The 22096-nt window shown below is 34.4% G+C and overlaps 1 protein-coding gene across 1 annotated transcript; it reads left to right on the top strand.

Annotated features, from left to right (window-relative positions):
• The first annotated feature begins 17138 nt into the window (after window positions 1-17138).
• Window positions 17139-19602, top strand: LOC149557991 (disease resistance protein Roq1-like). Its single transcript, XM_089832440.1, has 4 exons — window positions 17139-17401; window positions 17627-18630; window positions 18712-18990; window positions 19124-19602. Exons 1-4 carry the CDS (start codon window positions 17350-17352, stop codon window positions 19175-19177), a joined length of 1389 nt encoding a protein of 462 aa, XP_089688566.1. The 5' UTR covers window positions 17139-17349; the 3' UTR covers window positions 19178-19602.
• The last annotated feature ends 2494 nt before the right edge of the window (window positions 19603-22096 follow it).

The raw sequence follows: 22096 nt of genomic DNA, 5'->3' as shown, positions 1-22096 counted from the left end.
GTATGGGGGAGACGTAAGGTATGGGAGATGACAAAAACAAAGTAGACAAAAATCTACTTAGCAGGAGGAATAATTTTGATTCAGATACAAAACCGCACAATCAACTCAGGGGGAGTCATTGAATTTTTGAGGTATGACTGAGGAGTCATAAGCTTTTGCAAAATTTTGAAGTTTTGAAATTTTGTATGTATATGGATATTATCTGAATTATGCTTGAAAGGCTAAAGGTTATTTATACATGATCAAGTATTTTGCTACTCATGTCAAAGGGGGAGATTGTTAATCTCAGATTGGTTTTGACATATGAGTGACAATATACTTATGTCATTTACTTAGTTTATGCTGAAAAAGTATACATAGCAAGCATAAGTTGTCAGATAGTATATGTCAAGCGGCAAATATTTAGTGTGAGTCGAGTAATTAGTAAGTGTCGAGTCACTGGTATGTGTCGAGCTATTTAGATGCCAAGTGATTAGTGGATGTCGAGTCATTCAGAGGCCCAGTTACAACATTAAAGTTGCAGTTGATGTTGAGCATCAGGGACTTCAAGTGCCGAGTTACACAGTTTTGACATAGATGTTTGTAATGGCACAAACTTCTATGTAAACCATTTTTGGGCCGACTTAAGGATTGTTTTACGATATTTGTTGATAAGGAAGAATCTTAAATGTAAATCCCTATGCATTACATGCATCCAATCATAAAAGGGGAAGGTTTAAGCGGCAATATGGGTGAATCACAACCGTTGATACCTAACCCTAATTCACCTAGTTCTTCTTAAGGAAGACAAACCCTAAACTTTCTAAGAATTCTTAAGGAGAATTAAATAGAGTTTGCATGAGAAAATAGAGCATTCATGGTGATTAAAGTGTTATGAATTGAGTTACATTGCAAAATCAGTTAAAGGAGAACAGAGGAAAGGAATTAGAGGAGATACATTTGATCACAAAGGATCAAGTATACATCAGGATAGAGGTAATTTGACATCAAGCAATAGAGTGCTAATCGAAGGATCATTGCTAAGACATTTTAATAGGTGACTCAGTTAAATCTCTTAACAGAGTAGTCTTGACAGGCTATTATAAATCCTTTAACAGGGTGCTTACTTTATTGTAAGTTAAAGTCCTTTTACGAAGCACACTTTTAGCAAGGTGTTTAAATCCTTTAACGGGGTAGATCTAATAATCTTGTAAGCCTTTAGCAAGGCATACCTTTCACAGGGTAGATCATATTTCATGATCAAACATTGTAACCTTCATTGGATATACTTTATTACCCCAGTAGTGAAGATTTGTGGGCATCATCCCCACCCCAATTTTACCTTCTCCTTGGAGGGTTTTTGGGTAACCAAATATCGTGTGTCATACATGTGTTAAATATTTTACGTTCATGCTATCGATGTATATGCTTAATTTTGTATTTCAGTTTATATGCATAGATTATGAGATGGATTTGTGGTGAATAGTTTTAGAGGTTGAAAGTTTTAAGTGTTGATTCACCCCCCCTCTCAGAGTTTACTTCCCTATTGTATTTCCAACAAGTGGGCCAGCATCCCTCATAGGGTTTGCAACATGGCTTAATCGCCTCCTATGGATCTATAAGACCATTGGTTGTATTGGGCATTGATAGGTTGATATTTTGGTGTAACAACAACCCTGCCTTTTGTAACAATTGGTATCAAAGTCTAGTCATAGGTTCAAATCCCGCAAGCCACGATGAGTAACACTGGGAGGGGGATTGTTAATAGTGGGCCAACATCCCTTGCAGGGTTCACGACATGGCTTACCTGCCTCTTATGGATCTATAAGAATATTGGTTGTACCAAAAATTAATAGGTCAATCGTTTGGTTTAACGACAACCCTGATCTTTCCAACAATAAAGAGAATAACAAATATGATATACATACACCAATACCTCTTGTAAATGTTCATATAATACATACAATATATATGGTTTTTATTTCATCATTATTAACATGTTTATTCATATTTATAATCCCTTAGTGTTATTGAATGTAGACATCTTAGTATACACGTAAGCCATCTTGATATGAACTAGCCCTCTTTCCAAAAATCATAACACTTCCTAATCACAATCCTTTTGAAAAGTCACAACCTTTCATAATCAAAATTATTTGAAAACTCACAATACTTCGTAACTTAAACCATTTCAAAAGGTCACAACCCTTCATTATCATAATCCATTCAAAATGTCACAACCCTTCATAATTACAATCCATTTTAAAAGTTACAACCATTCATAATTATAATCTATTTGAAAAGTCACAACCCTTCATATTTATAACCCTTTCAAAAGGTCTGAATCCTTCGTAATCATAATCCATTTGAAAAGTTATGATCCTTCACAATCAAAATCCATTTAAAAAGTCACAACCCTTCAAAATTACAATTTGTTTGAAAAGTCACAACCCTTCATCATTGTTGCCTTTTAAAAAATTCACTTCCATATTTTCTTCACATTTCTTTTCCCTTCTATTACTCCTTTAACTCATTTAATTTTTCTCCACTTTCCCTTTATTTTTACTTCATTCCCACGTGAAACTAATAGAACAGGTACATGCTCAACTAATTATTATTCACCAATAGAATTTTAGAAATTATATATCTCTAATTTTTTTATCAAACCTTTCAAAAAGTCACATCCTTTCATCATTGTTGCCTTTTAAAAAATTCACTTCCATATTTTCTTCACATTTCTTTTCCCTTATATTACTCCTTTAATTCATTTAATTTTTCTCCACTTTCCCTTTATTTTTACTTCATTCCCACGACATGAAACTAATAGAACAGGTACATGCTCAAACTAATTATTATTCACCAATAGAATTTTAGAAATTATATATCTCTAATTTTTTTATACATAATTTGATATTTTAATCTATTTTTTACATTTGAAAAAAGCTATTTATTTAAGTTTCTATTGGCTCTCAATAATAAAGGTAGGGGGGAATTGCATTTTGAAGACAAAATTACAATTAAATTTTAAAAAAATCAACTACAACAATGTTCTTTCACATCAAATGTGAACTTAACCTATGCTTTCCTTTAGATCATTCTCTTATTTTTTGTTTATCAAATTTGGTTTACGGTCATATCCACAACCATGCCAGATCTTTATTATATAATTTATGTTCCCATGCTCTCCTCTTCTAGATTTTTGATAACCAATATTTTGTTAAATTTGTTTCCATGTGATTGGAATTTTGATTTGGGTGTGAAATGATTCAAATTTTGGTAGACGAGAAGTGATAGAGACGTAATAGAGTCTTGGTTGAAGCACTATAAGAGGGGATTTTGGGAAGGTTAGAAGGAAAAGAAGTTAAGCTGGAGAAGGCAACCCACAAGAATACAAAATTGGTGGACCACCTAAAATAATTGAGTGTGGAGTCTTAGATTTGGAAAATGTTGCCAAGAACAATGACAACATTAACAAATTTTGGTACAAACAAAAGAACAAAACAAAGAAGGGTGCATCAATAGCAAGGTTGAAGATGTTGAGTCTTGTTGCCATGATTGTGATGCAAATGATGCACACTTGACCACTCCCAAAGAAAACATAGAGTTAAAGGAATATAGAGTTTGTAGTATTTAAAAAAGAAATATTTGTTACACTCATTTTCCACCCTACAAAACTCATCTATGTTTTAAAGGATTGTGACACAGACTCAGAAACTATCCACTTTGTAAATCTACTAAGAATGCAGCTGTACAGGTTTACTTGTCTTGAACTTCTAGTTATAGGAACCAAGAAATTTATAACATGATATTTTAGGATTAGACATACATAAATAAAAATTACATGAAAATGTAACCAAAATTACAAAGGAATAAAGCATACACAAGCGAACAAAAGACACACAGATTTAACATCGTTCATCGAGTCCCTAGGTTACGTCCACCAAAACAAGTCCAATACTATTATCCATTGATTTCAACTTGATTACAATATATAATCTCTTCAAACTCAATACTACCATAAGAAGCTATAAAATCATCATGCATCCTAAAATTCCTAACCCTAAGATATTTTGTACAAGACTTATGGAAGTTAAAAAATTAGGGCTAGAATATGTGTCCAATAGAAAAAAACTCTTGATGTCTTTTATAATAATAAATTCATTTTATGCCTCTGGGCCAGTGCCCCTTGACACTGCCCTATATCGCAACAAGGAACACGCTTAGGGCACTGCCTTGAGCATTGCCCCTTGATCCTTATCATGGGTATGTTGCCCCCAATCTCCCATAAAATAAATCTAGAGGGAAACCATGCTGACGAAAAGTGAGAAAAAAATTAACCTATAAGGTTGATTAGGCTCTACATAAAAACATGATATTCACTTAAGGATATAGAATTTTTTACATGGAAAAATTCAATTTAGGCTATCAAAACCTTTTGAATTGTGATTTACAAGAATCTCCAAAATTTTGATGGTTCACATAATGTCTTCGAGAAATTTTTAGAAAGAGATGTAATCTCTTGGAATACACTTCAATGAGGTGTAGAGGTCTACTCCTCTATTCTTTAATCTTTTTCACCCAAAATCCATCAAAGCACCTGTGTATTATTTTCAATCCATCAAGAGAGCCACCCAAGCCAATCCACTCTAAGAAAGGAATGACATCCCCAATACAAAAATGAGAAGTCGCTCCCAAGAAATCATCCATTAATTCACTGAAATGCTTTACCTATGAGTTATCTTCATTGAAGAGTCTCATCTTGAATGTCATTTATCCAAGAACATTACAAGTAAAGATGTTAAAAAAATCTCCCACACTTATAACATGATTATCTCCTTGTTTAAAGATGGAGGCAAGAACTATTGGGAAGGCTATTGGGGAGACTAGGTGATATCGCTTTTATTGTAAAAGATGCCCTGATTGATGTGTATGCTAAATGTGGTAGCTTGGAAGATTTAAACCAATTATTTGATAGAGTTCATGAGGGAGATGTATTTTCTCGGAATGATATGCTTGTTAGACATTGCTATAATGTATTTAGTGATAAGGCTTTCAATTTGTTTACTCGGATAAATATACATTTTCTATAGTCATTGGAGCAATTTTAGATATGGAATCGTTAGAGCCTGGGAGATAGCGTTACATTTCAAAAAAGTTATTTATTTAAGTTTCTATTGGCTCTCAATAATAAAGGTAGGGGGGAAATTGCATTTTGAAGCCAAAATTACAAATAAATTTTTAAAATATCAACTACAACAATGTGCTTTCACATCAAATGTGAACTTAACCTATGCTTTCCTTTAGATCATTCTCTTATTTTTTGTTTATCAAATTTGGTTTACGGTCATATATACAACCATGCCAAATCTTTATTACAGAATTTATGTTCCCATGCTCTCCTCTTCCATATTTTTGATAACCAACATTTTGGTAAATTGGTGTTTCCATGTGATTGGAATTTTGATTTGGGTGTTAAATGATTCAAATGGTGGTATATGAGAAGTGATACAGACATAATAGAGTCCTGGTTGAAGCACTAGAAGAGGGGATTTTTGGAAGGTTAGAAGGAAAATAAGTTAAATTGGAGAAGGCAACCCACTAGAATAAAAAATTGGCGGACCACCTAAAATAATTGACTATGGACTCTTAGATTTGGAAAAATGTTACCAAGAACAATGACAACATTAACATCCTTTTGTATAAACAATAGAACAAAACAAAGAAGGGTGCAATAATAGCAAGGTTGAAGATGTTAGGTCTTGTTTCCATGATTGTGATGCAAATTATGCACACTCGACCACTCCCAAAGAAAACATAGAGTTAAAGGAATATAGAGTTTTCAGTATTTACAAAAGAAATATTTGTTACACTCATTTTCCACCCTACAAACCTCATCTATGTTTTGAAGGATTGTGACACAAACTCAGAAACTGCCCACTTTGTAAATCTACCAAGAATGCAACTGTACAGGTTTACTTGTCTTGAACTTCTAGGTATGGGAACCAAGAAATTTATGACATGATATTTTAGGATTAGAGAGACATAAATAAAAATTACATGAAAATGTAACTAAAATTACAGATGAATAAAGCATACATAAACTAACAAAAGACCCAAAGATTTAACATGATTCATCAAGTCCCTAGGCTACGTCCACCAAAAAAAGTCCAATATTATTATCTAGTGATTTCTACTTGATTACAATATATAATCCCTTCAAACTCAATATTGCCATAAGAAGCTATAAAATCATCATACATCATAAAATACCTAAGCCCAAGACATTTTGTACAAGAGTTATGGAAGTTACAAAATTAGGTCTAGAATATGTTGTCCAATAGAAAAAAAACTCTCGATGCCTTTTATAATAATAAATTCATTTCAGGCCTTTGGTCCAGTGCCCCTTAACATTGTCCTATATCGTGATAAGGAACATGCCTAGGGCACTACCCTAGGACCCTACCTTGGTCGTTGCCCCTTGACCCTTATCATTGGTATGTTTCCTACAAACTCCCATAAAATAAATCTAGAGGGAAACCATGCTGACAGAAGTGGGAAAAAAATTAACCTATAAGTTTGATTAGGTTCTACATTAAAACATGATATTCACTTAAGGATATAGAAATTTTTACATGGAAAAATTCAATTTAGGCTATCAAAACCTTTTGAATTTTGATTTACAAGAATCTCCAAAATTTTGATGGTTCACATAATGTCTTCGAGAAATTTTTAGAAAGAGATGTAATCTTTTGGAATGCACTCCTCTATTCTTCAATCTTTTTCACCCAAAATCCATCAAAGCACTTTTGTATTATTTTCAATCCATCAAGAGAGCCACCCAAGCCAACCCAAACTAAGAAAGGAATAAAATCCCCAATCCAAAAATGAGCAGTCATTCCCAAGAAAACATCCATTAATTCCATGAAATGCTTTACCTATGAGTTATCTTCATCAAAGAGTCTCATCTTGAATGTCATTTATCCAAGAACATTACAAGTAAAGATGTTAAAAAAATCTCCCACATTTATAACATGATTATTTCCTTGTTTAAAGATGGAGGCAAGATCTATTGGGAAGACTAGGTGATGTTGCTTTTATTGTACAAGATGCCCTGATTGATGTGTATGCTAAATGTGGTAGCTTGGAAGATTTAAACCAATTATTTGATAGAGTTTGTGAGGGAGATGTGGTTTCTTGGAATGATATACTTGTTAGATTTTGCTATAATGCATTTAGTGATAAGGCTTTCAATTTGTTTACTCAGATAAATATACATTTTCTATAGTCACTGGGGCGATTTTAGATATGGAATCCTTAGAGCCTGGGGGATAGCTTCATGGTTATATTCTCAAAATTGGGACAAATTTAGATATTGCTTTAGAGAACTCCCTTCTTATAGTGTATGCTAAATACAGGAAAATAGATGATGGACATATGGATTTTGAGAATATGCCCAAACAAATTATTTTCTCATGGACCACAATGACTGCAAGATATGCTCGACATGGCTACGACAAGAAAGCTTTTTTACTTTTTGAAGCACTCCTTGAATCTTTTCTTATATGAGGTCAAACCTCAAATTGTTTATGATCCAAACTCCTTTTTTGGTTTAATGTGATGCCTAAATAAAGCATTGTTCCAACCATGTGCAATTGTGAAGCATGATTATCTTTCAATGACTTATCAAATGAAAGAAACTCGCTATAACTCCATGATTATGCATAGCTTTGGACTCTTGATATCTAGAATTGTTCTAATTTTAATGGAAAATTTATTTTATAGGAAAATGAGGCACTTTTAGATAATAAAATCATGAACTAAACATGCATGTATGTAATATGTGTCACCATCGATGAGCCATGTGAATAACTTTGGACAACACCACCTATCCACAAGCGATAACACTTGTACAATGCAAAGAAAATTGAAAAAAAAATTGAAAAAAATCATCAACCAAAAAAACAGAAATATCAATAAAAATCAATTCGTACAGTAAAAATAATATCATTGTAGGAGAAAATTGTTTAATACTATAAACAATACATATATAATAAGATTTGATTTTTCAGACCATTTGGAAAACACTAAATATATGTGTTATAATTTTTTTCTCAAAATTTTAAAATCTTCATTTCAACATTTCTTTCTTATTTTTTTAATATAATTTAAATATTCATATATGTCTCAAGCAAGAACTATTTAATTACTCTTATCAATTAAATTTAATTAATTAAATATTTTATACTTTATATTCATTATTACAAATGTATCATCACTTTCATTTTCTTCTTTCTATTTTTTATTAGGAATATCAACACATTCATGAGTAGTGCTTCATTTATCTATATTTTTGTATTCTTTAATCTTAGTATAATCTTACTTTAGTATGCCTACACTTATGATAATTTAACATGTGTTTACAATATTTATGACTATTATCTTCAACCATAAGGTTTTAATAATTTTCATACAAAAATCATATATACATTTATGGATGTGAATATCAAAACAAACTTAGTTATGCATGTATTTACTTAAATTGATGACTCCTAGGCATCAATTCTCTATACAAATCTAAGTTTCACATATCTTAGGCCCTTATCTAGATAATTGTTAACATCCATGTTGACAATTGGCTAATGAAGATGTGTAATTGTTGTCATTTATGGCAACACATGATGTACATGCTTACAGGAAACCTCGACACTAAAGATACTTACCTTTTGGTACTCAGAAATTGTCTAAGTATGAATTTGGTATACATTAGTGTATTGTTTTGTTTGTAACTTGTTTCTAATGTCATGTTATGACTAGCAAAGTTAGATGGAGATAGTATACATGTCGATGATGATGTGTATAACCTCAGAAGTCAATACAGACTGTACGAAAAAAAGATATTCGTGTTTTACCAATGTAACAGAACAACAGAATTAAAGGAAAGGAGTTATTTTGTTTACAAAATAATTACTTGTCTAATTAGGGCCGACATCCTAGATGTTTACTCTAAGTTGGAAAAGTGTATTGTGGATTTAGCTGACCTAGCAACAATTTGTGTAAAGGCATGGTATTTATGCAAAGGACATCTTATGAATTCAAGCATGATATCTTGGAGAAATTGTGTCGAGCAATTGTATGTGAACTTTTGTGAAAGCAATTATATGCAAAGTTTTATAAAGCTATTTTGTGATATGAGATCGAGCTGAAGATCAGAGATCAGTCAAGGAAGAAGTTATAGTACCTACATTCTAGAAGTCTAATTACTTGTTTGGGCAATGAGCTCTTCTTGTAGTTGGAAGTGCATGTTTGGGCAATGAGCTCATCTTGCATCTACTATACTTCAACTCCTAACAAGGTTGGCACAACTCCTAACAGGGTTCGAATCTCCTAATAAGGACTCTCTATACTTAATTTTCTCATTAACTCCTAACAGGCTCCATCCTCTAACAAGGAACTTATGTATCAATACATTATCTAGTGGGTATCATCCCCACCGGGGTTTTCCCTTGGCCAAGGTTTCCCTAGTTAACAAAATATGGTGTTATGAGTTATCATTAAGCATGGTTATTGTTATTGTTCAACATTACTTTATTACTTTGTTATGTATGGTTTAAAGTAAGAAATAATATCCAGTTGGCGACTAAAGTTTGTAAATTACTAATTCACCCCACCCTCCCGCCCCAGTAATTCCTATTTCTAACAATTGGTATTTGAGCTTAGTTACTCATAAGAGGCTTAACAACTTGAGTAAGATCCCTATGGATATGGAATAGTTGATGAAGAACCTTGAAGAGGCACTTCAATAAATTGATCTCCTTACTGAAGAAAGAGATAAGTTGAAGGACATCTCAAATCCAAGCCTGAATCTACTGAATCTAAAACTAGTGATAATGATTATTCAAATATGAAGATAGCGTATAAGATCTTGAAGCATGAATTAAAGATTATGAATATGAAGTTAACTTTGAGGAGTGATCCTAGCAAAGTTGAAACTGATTTGAAGACTGAGAATGCAGATATTAGAGCAAATCTAGCAAAGAAGACATCTGAGCTTGAAACATTGAAAGAAGATCATGAAGAACTTTAGAAATACAATACTATTGTGAAAGATGAATTAACTCAATGCAAGCAACAACTTGAGAAGCTTTATTCTAGCAGAGAAAAGCTTGATGATTCAATGTCAATACAGAGACCCACTTATGATAAGACTGATATTGGTTATCTATTTAACATGTCTGCAAAGAAACCTGAGATTATATCAGATCTACAAGAAAAAGATAAATTGGATGATAAGATTGAATCTAGTCAATCTTCGGATAAACATAAAGAAGTTGGACAAGACAAGGAAGTTGAGATTTTGGATGAACCAAAGCAAGTGGAATCTCCTAAGGAAACCAAGTATGAATTTAGAGGTAAGTGTTTTTCATGTAATGAAATAGGTCATATGAAAAGAGATTGTAAAAATAAGCCATTTATCATGTTACAAATTTTTATTGTCATAATTGTCATGGTATGGGTCATAGAGAAAATGATTGTAGGAAACCTAAATATAATAATGATAGAAGGAATAGTAGAATATCTAGAAATACTAACCCTGCAGATAGAAGATCTAATGAAAGGACATCAAGAGAAGGAAGACTTTATGAAGAAAGAAGATAGATCGTGTCTTATAAGTGTAACAACTTTGGACACATAGCTCAGAACTGTCATGCACCCGATGATTAGCATAATCCTAGAAGCAGAACACCAGTATGTCAGTTATGCAACAACTTCAGACATACAACAAAGTATTTCAAAATGGACAGAAACTTTAGAGATAGAAGGAACAATGGAAGAAACTTTGGAAATAGAAGGAATGATGGAAGAAATGTCGAAAATGACAGAAGGAACCATGAGAGGAACTTTGGAACTAAGAAAGACAAGGAGGAACAAAGAAATGTAGTAACTGGACTTCGAGAAGAACTCAATGAGGCATTTGTAAAAGGATTAGACATCTCAAAAGATAAGTTAGATGATGGTGAGAAATGAAGATCGAAGTCAGTAATCGAGTTTGATTCAATTAAGTTGAATGAAGATTGTTTACAGTACTAGAATTTGAAATCTTCATTCAAAGATCGAATTATGGGTAGCAAAGTTGGGAAAAGATGTATCAAGATAAGTTTAGATGGTACCTAAGTTCGCTTGTAATTTGGAGCTTATCTAAATTAGTTACAAATGAATTAAGTGTTATCGTTATTACAGAGAAAGTTAATTGTGTAGCAGAAGATGAAAACTATGTTTTTGTAGAGAATTTCATGAAGAAAAGTTTTGTGGAACATTGTCATGATGGGAGGAAGCTATAGTAAACCTCGGGTAGCATCTGAAGATTAGATAGAACATCTTGAGCAATTATTTAATTTCAAAATGCAATTGACAACTTTTCATGTTTGCAAACTATGCAATTAATGCAAGTTCAAGTTGAAGGAATAAATGGAGTACAAACTTGATTTTTCACTTCATTGCGATCACATTAGAAGCATACAACACTCAGAAGCGACTTGACAAGGCGATTTCAAAGCAAACCCTATTTTTGAAAAAAGTATTTTATCCTTTTTTCGCAAAATTTATTTGGTAAAAGTTCATATTTGATAGAATCATGGATATGTTAGTAGTTAACAATGTTGAGAATGAGGAGAGATCAAAATTGAAGGTTATTTCTATGAGACTTGTAGAAGGAAACCCTAACTCAACATTATTCATTACTCTGAACAATGTAGTTTATTTGGATGATATTGAAAGTTATCTTTCTAGTAAGTTTGAATCTATTGCGAGTGAATATATGAACAAAGATATGGAATTAGTTTGTAATCATGATATGACTGTGAAACCCAGATTTGAACACTTGAAGGAACTAGACTTGTTCAAATATCATTTCTACTGAGAATTGGACATAGATGAGTGGACACAGATCATACTGAGTAGAATACATGATGGAAAACTATGGATACAAGATAGTGTAGTTGATATTTTAGCCGACCTTATTCATGAGGTAATTGGTCTTTGTAAATAAGGCAGTGTACCTACAGGTGAGAAATTGGTTAAGAAGAAAGTTGAGAGCTACACAAAGGTAGTGTATAATGGAAAGGCCATGGTGATTAGCACCATTAAACAAGATGATGTAAGATTCCTGAGTAGAATCATTGCCTGCTCTATATGTGCAAGTTCAAAGATTGATGAATTGTCAGTCAGATTCATCTATGCAACCTACAAGATATGTGTTGAGAAGGAACAAGTTAATCTTAGTGAAATTCTAAGAATGCAACTTCTTGAGAACTTAGAAAAGATCAAAAGGACTAAGAATGGTGTGTTTAGATTTCAGTCACTGATCAATCACATATTCTTTCATGTGCTTAAGAAATTTCCATATTTGTCAGTCACAAAGTTTATGAGCAGTGAGAGGTGTAAAATAGAGAAAATCACAGATGGATGTAGAAGACATCTAATAGATAAGATATTGGATAATGGAAACTTGATAATGAAAACATTTTAGAATGAAATGAGGCAAACATTCAGAATTGCACCTGCAATTGTGGACAAATTTAAAGAAGATATTTGTGTTATGGTTGATACAGATTTTACTTATATTCAAGTAGTAGAACCTCGGGAAACATTTCTTGATCCCTTAGGTAATGAATTGAGTGATGAAATAGCAGTTGGATATATTGATTTACTATTGAAATCATATAAGGACCAAGCTAAATACAAATTTGGAACCTATGATGAGATTACCCAGTCAGGCAGACCATGAGGAAAGGTATAACATATGTGCAACCTTTGTTAGTGTCTATTGTAGAGACATCTTTGGAATAGAGCATTCCTTATGCAACAATATCAAATGTTTAGACAAGTGAGCCAAAGAGGAAATCAGATAGATTAGTGGGAGCTGTGACCACAAAGACTAAAAGGGTCAAACAATAAGCCACTGGACTAGGAAATAGGCAAATGACATTGTTGACAATTGTTGAGTCTAGCGAAGAAGAGGAACAAGAACAAGAAGCCAAACAGACAGAGAAGGTAACTACTTCTCAGCAGTCAGCAGGAAAAGCTCAGCAACCCTGGAAGCCAAAGATAGAGAAGATAACTTAAGCTATTGCTAATGAAGGCAACTTTGTTCAGATGAACAAATTTTATGATTTGTATAATAATTTTGAGAATTATCAGATTGATATCTCTACTGTGAGATACATTATAGATAATATACTAAAACTAAAAGATATTGAGGGCATAGTAAGCCAGAAAATCTATGATAGACTTATTGAAAAGAAGGCACCAACTAGAGATGAGGACATAGAACTTCATAAGTCTATAGTAAGAACAATATGCAAGATTGATGATGAAGAAGAAGTCAAGAGATTACTGAGCAATCTAGCACCTTTCTTGAGAAACAAAGTAAGACCATTTCTATTTATGGTGGGTGAAAAAGACAAGATAAGAAGTGAGACTGTAGCAACTATAAGTCAGATGATGACAGAGTCCAAGGCAACATCTTCACTAGCACCCAAAACCTTGGAAGTGTCAGTGAGCAGTGACACAATGTAGATAGATTAGACCAATGTTACCATTAACATTGATGATACTAACCCATTTGAAAGTTTTGAACAAAATGAACCTCACACTGAGGATACTGGAGAACAATTGAGATAGATTGAAGAGGAAAAGAGGTTATTAAAGGAAGAGAAAAGGAAAATAGAAGAGGCCAAGCAAAAATTGCTTGAGGATGAGATGAAAAGAAAAGTAGAGGAAGGAAAGAAAAGATTGCTTGAGGAAGAAATGAAAAAGAAAATAGAAGATGAGAAGAAGAGATTAGAAGAGGAAGAAAAGAAAGAAAAAGAAATGAAGGAAAAAGAAAAGAAAGAGGAAGAAGAAAGAAGAGTCAAAGAGGCAACTGAAAATATCTATTATTGAGAAACAATTGGAGGAATGTGTCAAGTCCAAGGACACTTATTCTAACTTTTTATACTCCAACCTCAATTTCTAACAGGGTTCATAGAACTCCTAACAGGGTTGGAATCTTCTAATAGGGATTTAAAGTCTCCTAACAAGGACTCTCTATACTGAATTTGCTCACTGACTCCTAACACGGTCCATCCTCTAACAAGGAACTTATATATCAGTATATTATCTAGTGGGTATCATCCCCACCGAGGTTTTCCCTTGGCTAGGGTTTCCCTAGTTAATAAAATATGGTGTTATGAGTTATCTTTGTGCATGGTTACTATTATTGTTCAACATTACTTTATTACTTTGTTATGTATGGTTTAAAGTAAAATATTAATATCTAGTTGGTGACTAAAGTTTGTAAATTACTGATTCACACCCCCCCCCCTCTCAGTAATTCCTATTTCTAACAATCCACCCTCCAATTTCTTTATTGCTAATATGTCAAATGAGAAGTAAAATACATATTATTATGTGTTATTAGATAAAACTTCTAGATTTAATAGTCCAATATTTTGTTGACTACATCTCTATAATATGTTGTATTATAATAAGATATCTTAGCCAAAAAATGAAGGAAGTTTTTGCAAGAAGAAGAGAGAGGCACATGATATATTCTACAAATTGGCTCAAAAGATAAACACATTTAAGATCACACACGCTTATTTTTAGAAATATGAAATATTAAGAAGGGGCAAAGGGGAGGGGGGCAGGGGGTGAATTTGTGTTCCACAATTTTTTCCCCAACTATGGATATTATTAATAATCTTTAAACTTGGGCCCATTTATGGGCTTGGTAGGGTTAATCCTACTCTAAAAAGGGAAAAGGTTTTCTGGACACCACCAAAGGAAAGATGGGTTAAAATTAACTTTTACGAGGTAGCTAGGGGAAACCTAGGGGTCTCGAGGTGTGGTTGTGTAGCAAGAGATGACAAGGGAAACACTCTTGCCTTTGTGGCAAAACGTCTACCTCATGGCACATATAATATGGCTGAATATTGTGCAGCAAAAGAGGCTCTTGTTTTAGGAGTTAAATTGGGCATTAGAAGAGTCCATTTGGAAGGGGACTCGAATATAATCATTAATGACATTAAGAAAGGGAAGTTGGATGCTTGGTACCTCGATAAATATATTTAGTAGATCAAAGAACTGTTAATAGAATTTGAAGACTTCAAGGTTTCCATACTTACCGAGAAGCAAATAGGGTGGCGGACATGTTGGCTAACATGTGTGCAAATTTAGTTATGAGAACTCATAATGAAATATTTGAGGACCTTAGACTCCTTGGATTATATTAAAGAGAGAAAATTTTATGATTTGGCCAAATTTATAAAGAATAATCTTTTTATCCTAGCCAATTTCTTGGGGAAGGCATCATGACTCCTACCCCCGATGGTATTTATCATTTTACGGCATGCAAAGATCCCAATCCTCTGCACGTGTCAGATTAGGAAATCATTTCTCGGCACCCTAGCGTATGCTTGTTTCTAAAGAGTTCCTAGAAAATTAAATTCAAGTAGAAGACAAGCCAAATCTCAGAGTTTTTCATCAAAGGTGACGAAAATGGAGGCAAATATTGTGTTGGGCTCTGAGAATTAGATGCAAACTTACGAGGTTAAGATCATTGCTCGGTGTCTCAAGAACATATTCGTGTTTAATGTTCTGGAATTCTTGGAGGGCATCCAGTAGATGTTTGAGCTAGAGCACCTGGATGCATATTGGAAGCAACGATCGAACCTAAACGTGGCATCTCTATTTCTAGTGCTGACACTAACGGTGGTTGAAATGAAGGAGGGAGTTCGTCGTTTGGTTGCAACTTGTGTAGATACATAGTGGCTTTTGGGGTTGGAAGATATAATTGAACGAGTTGTCTTGGGAGTGAGCGTAGAGATGGGAGAGGAGCCTTGGACGAGTCATCTGTTTAGCCACTAGTAGTATGGTCCTCTACAAATCCACAAGGAGTGCATATCCCAAAGGCAGAGTAGGGATTGAGAAAGATTGTGGACTTTCTGCTTGGGAGAATTTGGGTGTCAGCTGAGAGCAAGTGAGGTTTCATGAAGGCTACACTGTGCAAGAGCACACTTGCTCCAGGGCGGTCCCTGTGTCATCAACTCATGAAGAAGAACCAATAGGAGGGGGGAGTATCCACAACAAAATGTGTTTGGGTGGATGCTTCATTGCTTGAAGAGGTGGGAGAAAGCTATAGTAAGCATCGTCGGATTAGGTAGGGGAGTTATGTGCTAGACGATCGCTCTACGCCAACATTCACATGCGAGGAGGCAACTCGCTGGTTCAAGGATTAGCCACATGCAGATAGTGGTGACAATTGGTTGTAGCACGTGGGCACCTTTTTATTTAGTCTTTGGTGTTTTTGTTTTGTTTGGGTGGTCTATGCTTATGGCAGGGTGTTAATACTCTGCAGTTTTTGTAATGTAAAAATGTATGGCCTTTGGATGGGTAGATGATGAAACACTTTACGACACCCATCCTACTTTGATATATCAATATTTAATTAATTTCTAATACAAAATGAAAATTCAAAAGAACACATATTTGATTTGAGAACTATATATATATATATGTGTGTGTGTGTGTGTGTGTAAACCATAACAAAAATATAATGTTTAAAGTACATATTTAATTATTATAATCTATGCAAACTAGCTTAATATGTAAAAGGAAAACATCAGCAACAGTTCAGAATTTTTATGTGATATTTTAGATTTCAATTCTTACTTAGGGTCTATTATCCATTAAAAAAATCTTTAACTTTTTATGAACCCTTGGAACTATTAAAACAAGAGCTGGGCATACCTAGCCATGTCGAATGAACTGGTTGGGTTCGACATGGGCATACCCAGCCATGTCGAATGAACTGGCTGGGTAGCTGTTGTCGATTTGTAGATCACAATCAATGAGAGAAGAAAAAAGAATCAAGAGAAGAAGAAGATGAATACAAAATACAAGTTAAAAGATGAGAAAAGAATGAAGGAAATAGTCAAAAAGTGATGATGACTTAATTTATATCTTGTGATGAATGGAGGAAATAGTAAAAAAATACATTCCAAGCAAATGTAATAGAACGGCAGCTATCAAATTGAATTTATTAAAAATTGGAAAAGAATAAGCTATTTAGGTTTTCTATTCCCACCCAATTCCTCCAACCAAATGGGGCTGTCTATAAAATAGTCCAATGAAAGGGGAAGGTTCGTAGATCACAATCAACGAGAGGAGACTACTAATTTCAGCTTATTCAGGATCCCTACCATATTCAGTTCCAGACTTGACTTAACGCTGCTTGTCAGATTAAGCGAGATTAAGCGCTAAGGACAGAAGGAATATAGAAGCCCTCATTTGGTTGAGGAAGCAGCTGTTCACAGTTAAGGGTTTACCGACATGACAACCAGCAACAATGGATTCACTCGCTCCCCATCCTCGACTTTTACCGGTGAGATTTATGATTTTTGAGTGTAAACTTTAAATACCTTAACTGCCATTTAGATACGATTCAATTTGACGTGCACTGTAAAGTTTATCATCACTTATAGTTTTCTATCCTAGCATTTCGGATTGAGAATGCCGTGAATGATTTTTGAATATAAATTTAAAGTGATGTTTCAGCGCGTTTTAATTTGACATATATATCATGACGCATATCTTTTGACCCTGACAGTTGGGATTGAGAAGGCCGTGAATGATATAGTGGATTTGCTGAAACCCGTAGACGAGTCATCACTAGCTCTCGTTATTTTTGGGTGTGGTGGAATCGGGAAGACAACGCTCGCAGAAGCCGTGCTTGCCAAAATAAATCTTCACCAATACAATTACACTGAGATAGCACTACATCAAGAAAAAGAGAAGAATGATTTTGCGAGCCTAGAGCAGCAAATTTTCAAAGACTGCTTCCCATCTTATAATAATGGAAAACCTATTATGTTCATAGATGGGAAAGATGCTCAGGATCAGCTGGTGAAAGCTTCTCAATGTGAAAATGTCAAACCAGCTTTTATTTTCATTGATAACGCTTTGAGGTCGCTAGACCTTAAGGTTCTTTTTCCAACGTACACGGTATTCCTTCCCCCCGGTAGCAGAATTCTCTTCACAACAGGAACGTTGGCAGCTGCACGTGTATTTAAAAACCTACCCATGCTAGGGTGGCAGTCCTACACTGTCCTGCCTTTGGGGGATGAAGATGCACTTAAAATTTTGTTACCAGACCCTACCAAATCCGGTAATATTGAAGACGCATATTTACGGAGAATTTTAAGGATTTGCAAAGGTCTACCGCTGGCTCTCAAAATTATTTCTGCTAATGTACATAAGCAGAGTTGTGCTCTCTTATTGGACATTTTGGAAAGTGAAGACGAAATCAAGGAAGAAAAGCTCATTCATCGTCTTGTTGAATTTCTCTACGGCGAGCTGGATGAAATCACTCAAGAAGCCTTTCTTGATATATGCTTCTTTTTCAGCAATTTCAAGCGTCAAGATGTAGAGCATATAGTCGGAGCAGAGGCACTTAAGACTATTTTTGAGACTGGATTGATTACATCTATCCCTACCCAAGAGGCGGACGAGGAGTTAATAGTCCATGATGTTGTCAGATCAAAAGGGCGAAGCTTGGCAGAAGACACTAGAATCACGGATGTCAAATCCCTATGTGATGCAGCAGATGAAGAGGTATATCTTGAGTTCTTTTTGTTACTTGATTTAATAGAATGAAATTATGTAATTTTAACTGTTTTCAATACACTTTTGAAGAGGCTCCATCAAATCAAAGGAATCTGGCTTGCGAATGACAAGTCTAGTTATGTTCTTCTAAAACGACACTTAAGTAAAGTGGCGAAGTCATTAAGAGTTCTTGCATTGGGAGATAGAATGAGATTCGGCAAAGCAAATGAAGAGATGGAATTTGAAGAACTGAGGTTTCTTCGCATAGGCAGTAGCTTCTCTCAGTTATCAGTGAAATTAGAGGCACTTAATAATTTGAAAGTGTTCCATGGGCCACCCTCCATAAGAGGTGAAGAAATTACATCTAGGGTAAGTATCCTGCACACGTGGACATGATTTCATTATGAGTATACTGTACATGCGGACAGCATTTCGTTATTTAGTAACTTATAAATATGGATGGTTTAGGAGCCAAGTTCTGACAATTGGGAATTGTATGCAGCTTCCTTCAGGTTTATTAAACATGAAGGTCATGGAACTATCTGTTGGCAAATGAATCCAGAATTTCACAGGTGGAAGGAGTTCTTCATTGCCATAAACGTTGGAATTTCTATTTTTAAGCACCACTTCCCTGTTCAACTGATGTGCTCTAATTCCTAATTTGACTCTCTCCCCTTTTCTGTTCTGGTTGATCTCTTGCTTGCTATAGAGATCATTGTCGTTTGGGCTGGGCCTCCTCTTGCGACATGTGGGATCAGTTAGTTTTTGCAAACTTTTTGTTTAGCCAGTCCTGTACAGCTCTATTGCTGGAGACTGTTTTTATATCTGTAGTTGCTCAGCAGAGTAGTTCTATTATACAGTTGTTCTTGACTCTATTTTTTCACTGCTTTTGCAAGATGTATAGAACCAAGACTTCTGTTAGTAAGAAGTATCTGATTTTTTGCTTTGAAATGAGAAAGAGCGGTAGATCACACTAAAATATATGCAACCAGTTTATTCAAATCTTAATATAGATACACGCTGTAGCTTTGGGATTTAATTTTCAGTTATGTTCTTTTGCTCTCTCTGCCTCCCCCTTTAATAAGTTGGAAAGATAGCATTTTACTGGATCAAGGGAGCTTCAGAGTTACTAGAGGGATCTTATTTGAGTTAGTCACATTGAAAACTTTCATATTAGATGTTTTCACTACAATGCATAGGCACTAACATTTCTCAGTTACTAGTAAAATTAGAGGTTATTAATAACTTGAAATTGTTCCATGGGCCTTTCTCAGTGTTAAGGAAAACACTCTGTGTTCCAGTACACATGGGCAACATATTAATTTTTTATATGATTAGTTCAAGAGCCAAGTTCTGACAAGCCCTTTGAGAACTTTGAGCTTTCAAATGTTTAGAACTTTAGAGTGTTCACCTGAATTGGAAGGATTGTTCAAGGTCAAAATAAGGAACTAGGTGTTAATATTTGTCTATTATACTTAGAACTTTCATTTTAAGGTAGGGGTAAAACTTGAATGAAGTAGTGAGCTAATGTTTTTTTCTATTTTTTTTATGTTTATATATAAAATATTGAGTTGCAGTTATAAGATTCAAAAATTTGTTGATATCAAAACAGAATCTGGTGTTGAAGCGTAGTTTTTCTAATGCAAATAATTCGTAGAGTTTAAAAGATTTTAGACCATGAAACTTTTGACACCATTTTGAAACAGACACTCAAATCATTGGAGTAATCAAAACTCTTGATGTAAAAAACCAGTTTAAAAATCAAGTGTCAACATGGAAAGTATTTACCTTTAGTTTCACAGGGTTTTCTATTTTAAAGTTTTAAACTAATCCTAATCAAGGACATTTGCTAGATAAAAACAAACATACCAGTAAACAGAGGAAAAATGTATTAGACTTGCAGTATATTGTTATATATCCAACCAACCAAACACAAGAGAAACATTGATCGGCAGCCTTACCAGGAACAGCAGTTTTTAAAGGGACAAAATGAGGCTGGCAGCTTCTAGAATGAATGCCCCACCATGAAGAGAGAACCAATACACTTCAAAATCGTCTTACCTTTAAGACTTCATGATTTTCTGAGAATGGGCGATCAGACAGCATGACAAATGGCAGAGGTAATCACTGAAGGAACAACGACTAATATAAACTGCCATGTATTAGACAGTGATCAAATAATACAAGTTCAGCGAGGAAGAAAGCATTAACAGGTGTGATGAAGTGAGCAATCAATGGTAACTATTGGTTATGAAAAAGCATCGCAGGAGTTACGTTCTGAAAAAGCACAGTCCTTTCTGAAAGGGCTGCAACTTCCCAGGGGATGTTGACCTTCATGGAGATATTAAGCCATATATGGGGAAGACCACAATGAGACAAGGCATCGAGGAAAGAGATTTGATAAGAATTAGTTCTAATAAGAGCAGATCAACATATTGTAGATTAGAGATCGGAATCAGATCAGAATTATTTTTTATTGCAGGCAATAGCGACCTTATTCATTTGTGGTATGCATGAGATGTATGCTTAGTGTATGTGTGATGAAGATAGTGTCTAACATATGATTCTTTATGTATTTGATATAGTTAATGATGTGAAGTGCTAATTAATCAGGGCAACAATCATGTACGTATGATGTAGGAGATACATTTGGGAGAACTGATATAGGGTCACCTCTAAGCATCCGACTCCAAGTTGGATGGAGTTGTCTAGGTTGGATGTTCCTAACACTTATGGGGTTGAGTTGTCCAAGTTGTCTTGGTTGGATGCTTTGTGCCCTTGGGCCTAGATGTGGGTAGCCTCGGCACCCTTTGCATTACCCTTTGTGTTAGCGTATTGAATCCCCATTATGATTGGTTTTGAGCAGTGAAATAAACAATCATAAGATGAATGGAAGGAAATATGTTAGGGAGAGGTGGTAGGCATAGTAGGTTCCCTTAGATTAAGTAGCCTACCCTACTGGATCAATTAGACTTGGATTATAAATTCTGATAAAAAAGAAAGGATTAGAATTTAAACTCGAAATTAGCAAGCTAGATTTTAAAATGCTTCCTCTTTAATGCCATAGTGAGATTTCCTATTTCTAGAATCTGAAAAGGCTTTACAAGTTTATCTTAATTATAGAAAATTGAGAATGTTATACAATTTGGTTAGTTACAATTAATTCACACCCTTTAGTCCATCAAGACCCATAATGTCCACCAAATTATATTTTCAATTCGCTTCTATAAGGCTCCTAATGAATTGAACTGAAATTAATTTTAATGATGTTTTGATTTTCCTCCATAACACAATGTTTGGCATTTTTCTATAGGAAGAAAGGAATTCCTATTTCAATCATGCTGAAGGCAATTAAAGATCAGAAAAGCTTCAAGCACTTGTTAGCATCTCCTTGGGGTAATTTGCAACCTATCTAAAGGGCCAATGTACTGCCTTGCTGATGAAATTTGTTGACATATTCTAAGTAAGGGGGTTC

Source organism: Cupressus sempervirens, chromosome 5, assembly GCF_028749045.1.
Source record: "Cupressus sempervirens isolate cs-2001-9-10 chromosome 5, ASM2874904v1, whole genome shotgun sequence".
In the NCBI taxonomy this organism is placed as follows: Eukaryota; Viridiplantae; Streptophyta; class Pinopsida; order Cupressales; family Cupressaceae; genus Cupressus; species Cupressus sempervirens.
This window is presented reverse-complemented; position numbering and strand designations above follow the sequence as displayed.

Coding starts and splice junctions, on each gene's coding strand:
- LOC149557991 (XM_089832440.1), top strand. CDS start 17,350: ATGACAACCAGCAACAATGGATTCACTCGCTCCCCATCCTCGACTTTT. Junction 17,402..17,626: donor CCCATCCTCGACTTTTACCG/GTGAGATTTATG, acceptor TGACCCTGACAG/TTGGGATTGAGAAGGCCGTG. Junction 18,991..19,123: donor GTGAAGAAATTACATCTAGG/GTAAGTATCCTG, acceptor AATTGTATGCAG/CTTCCTTCAGGTTTATTAAA.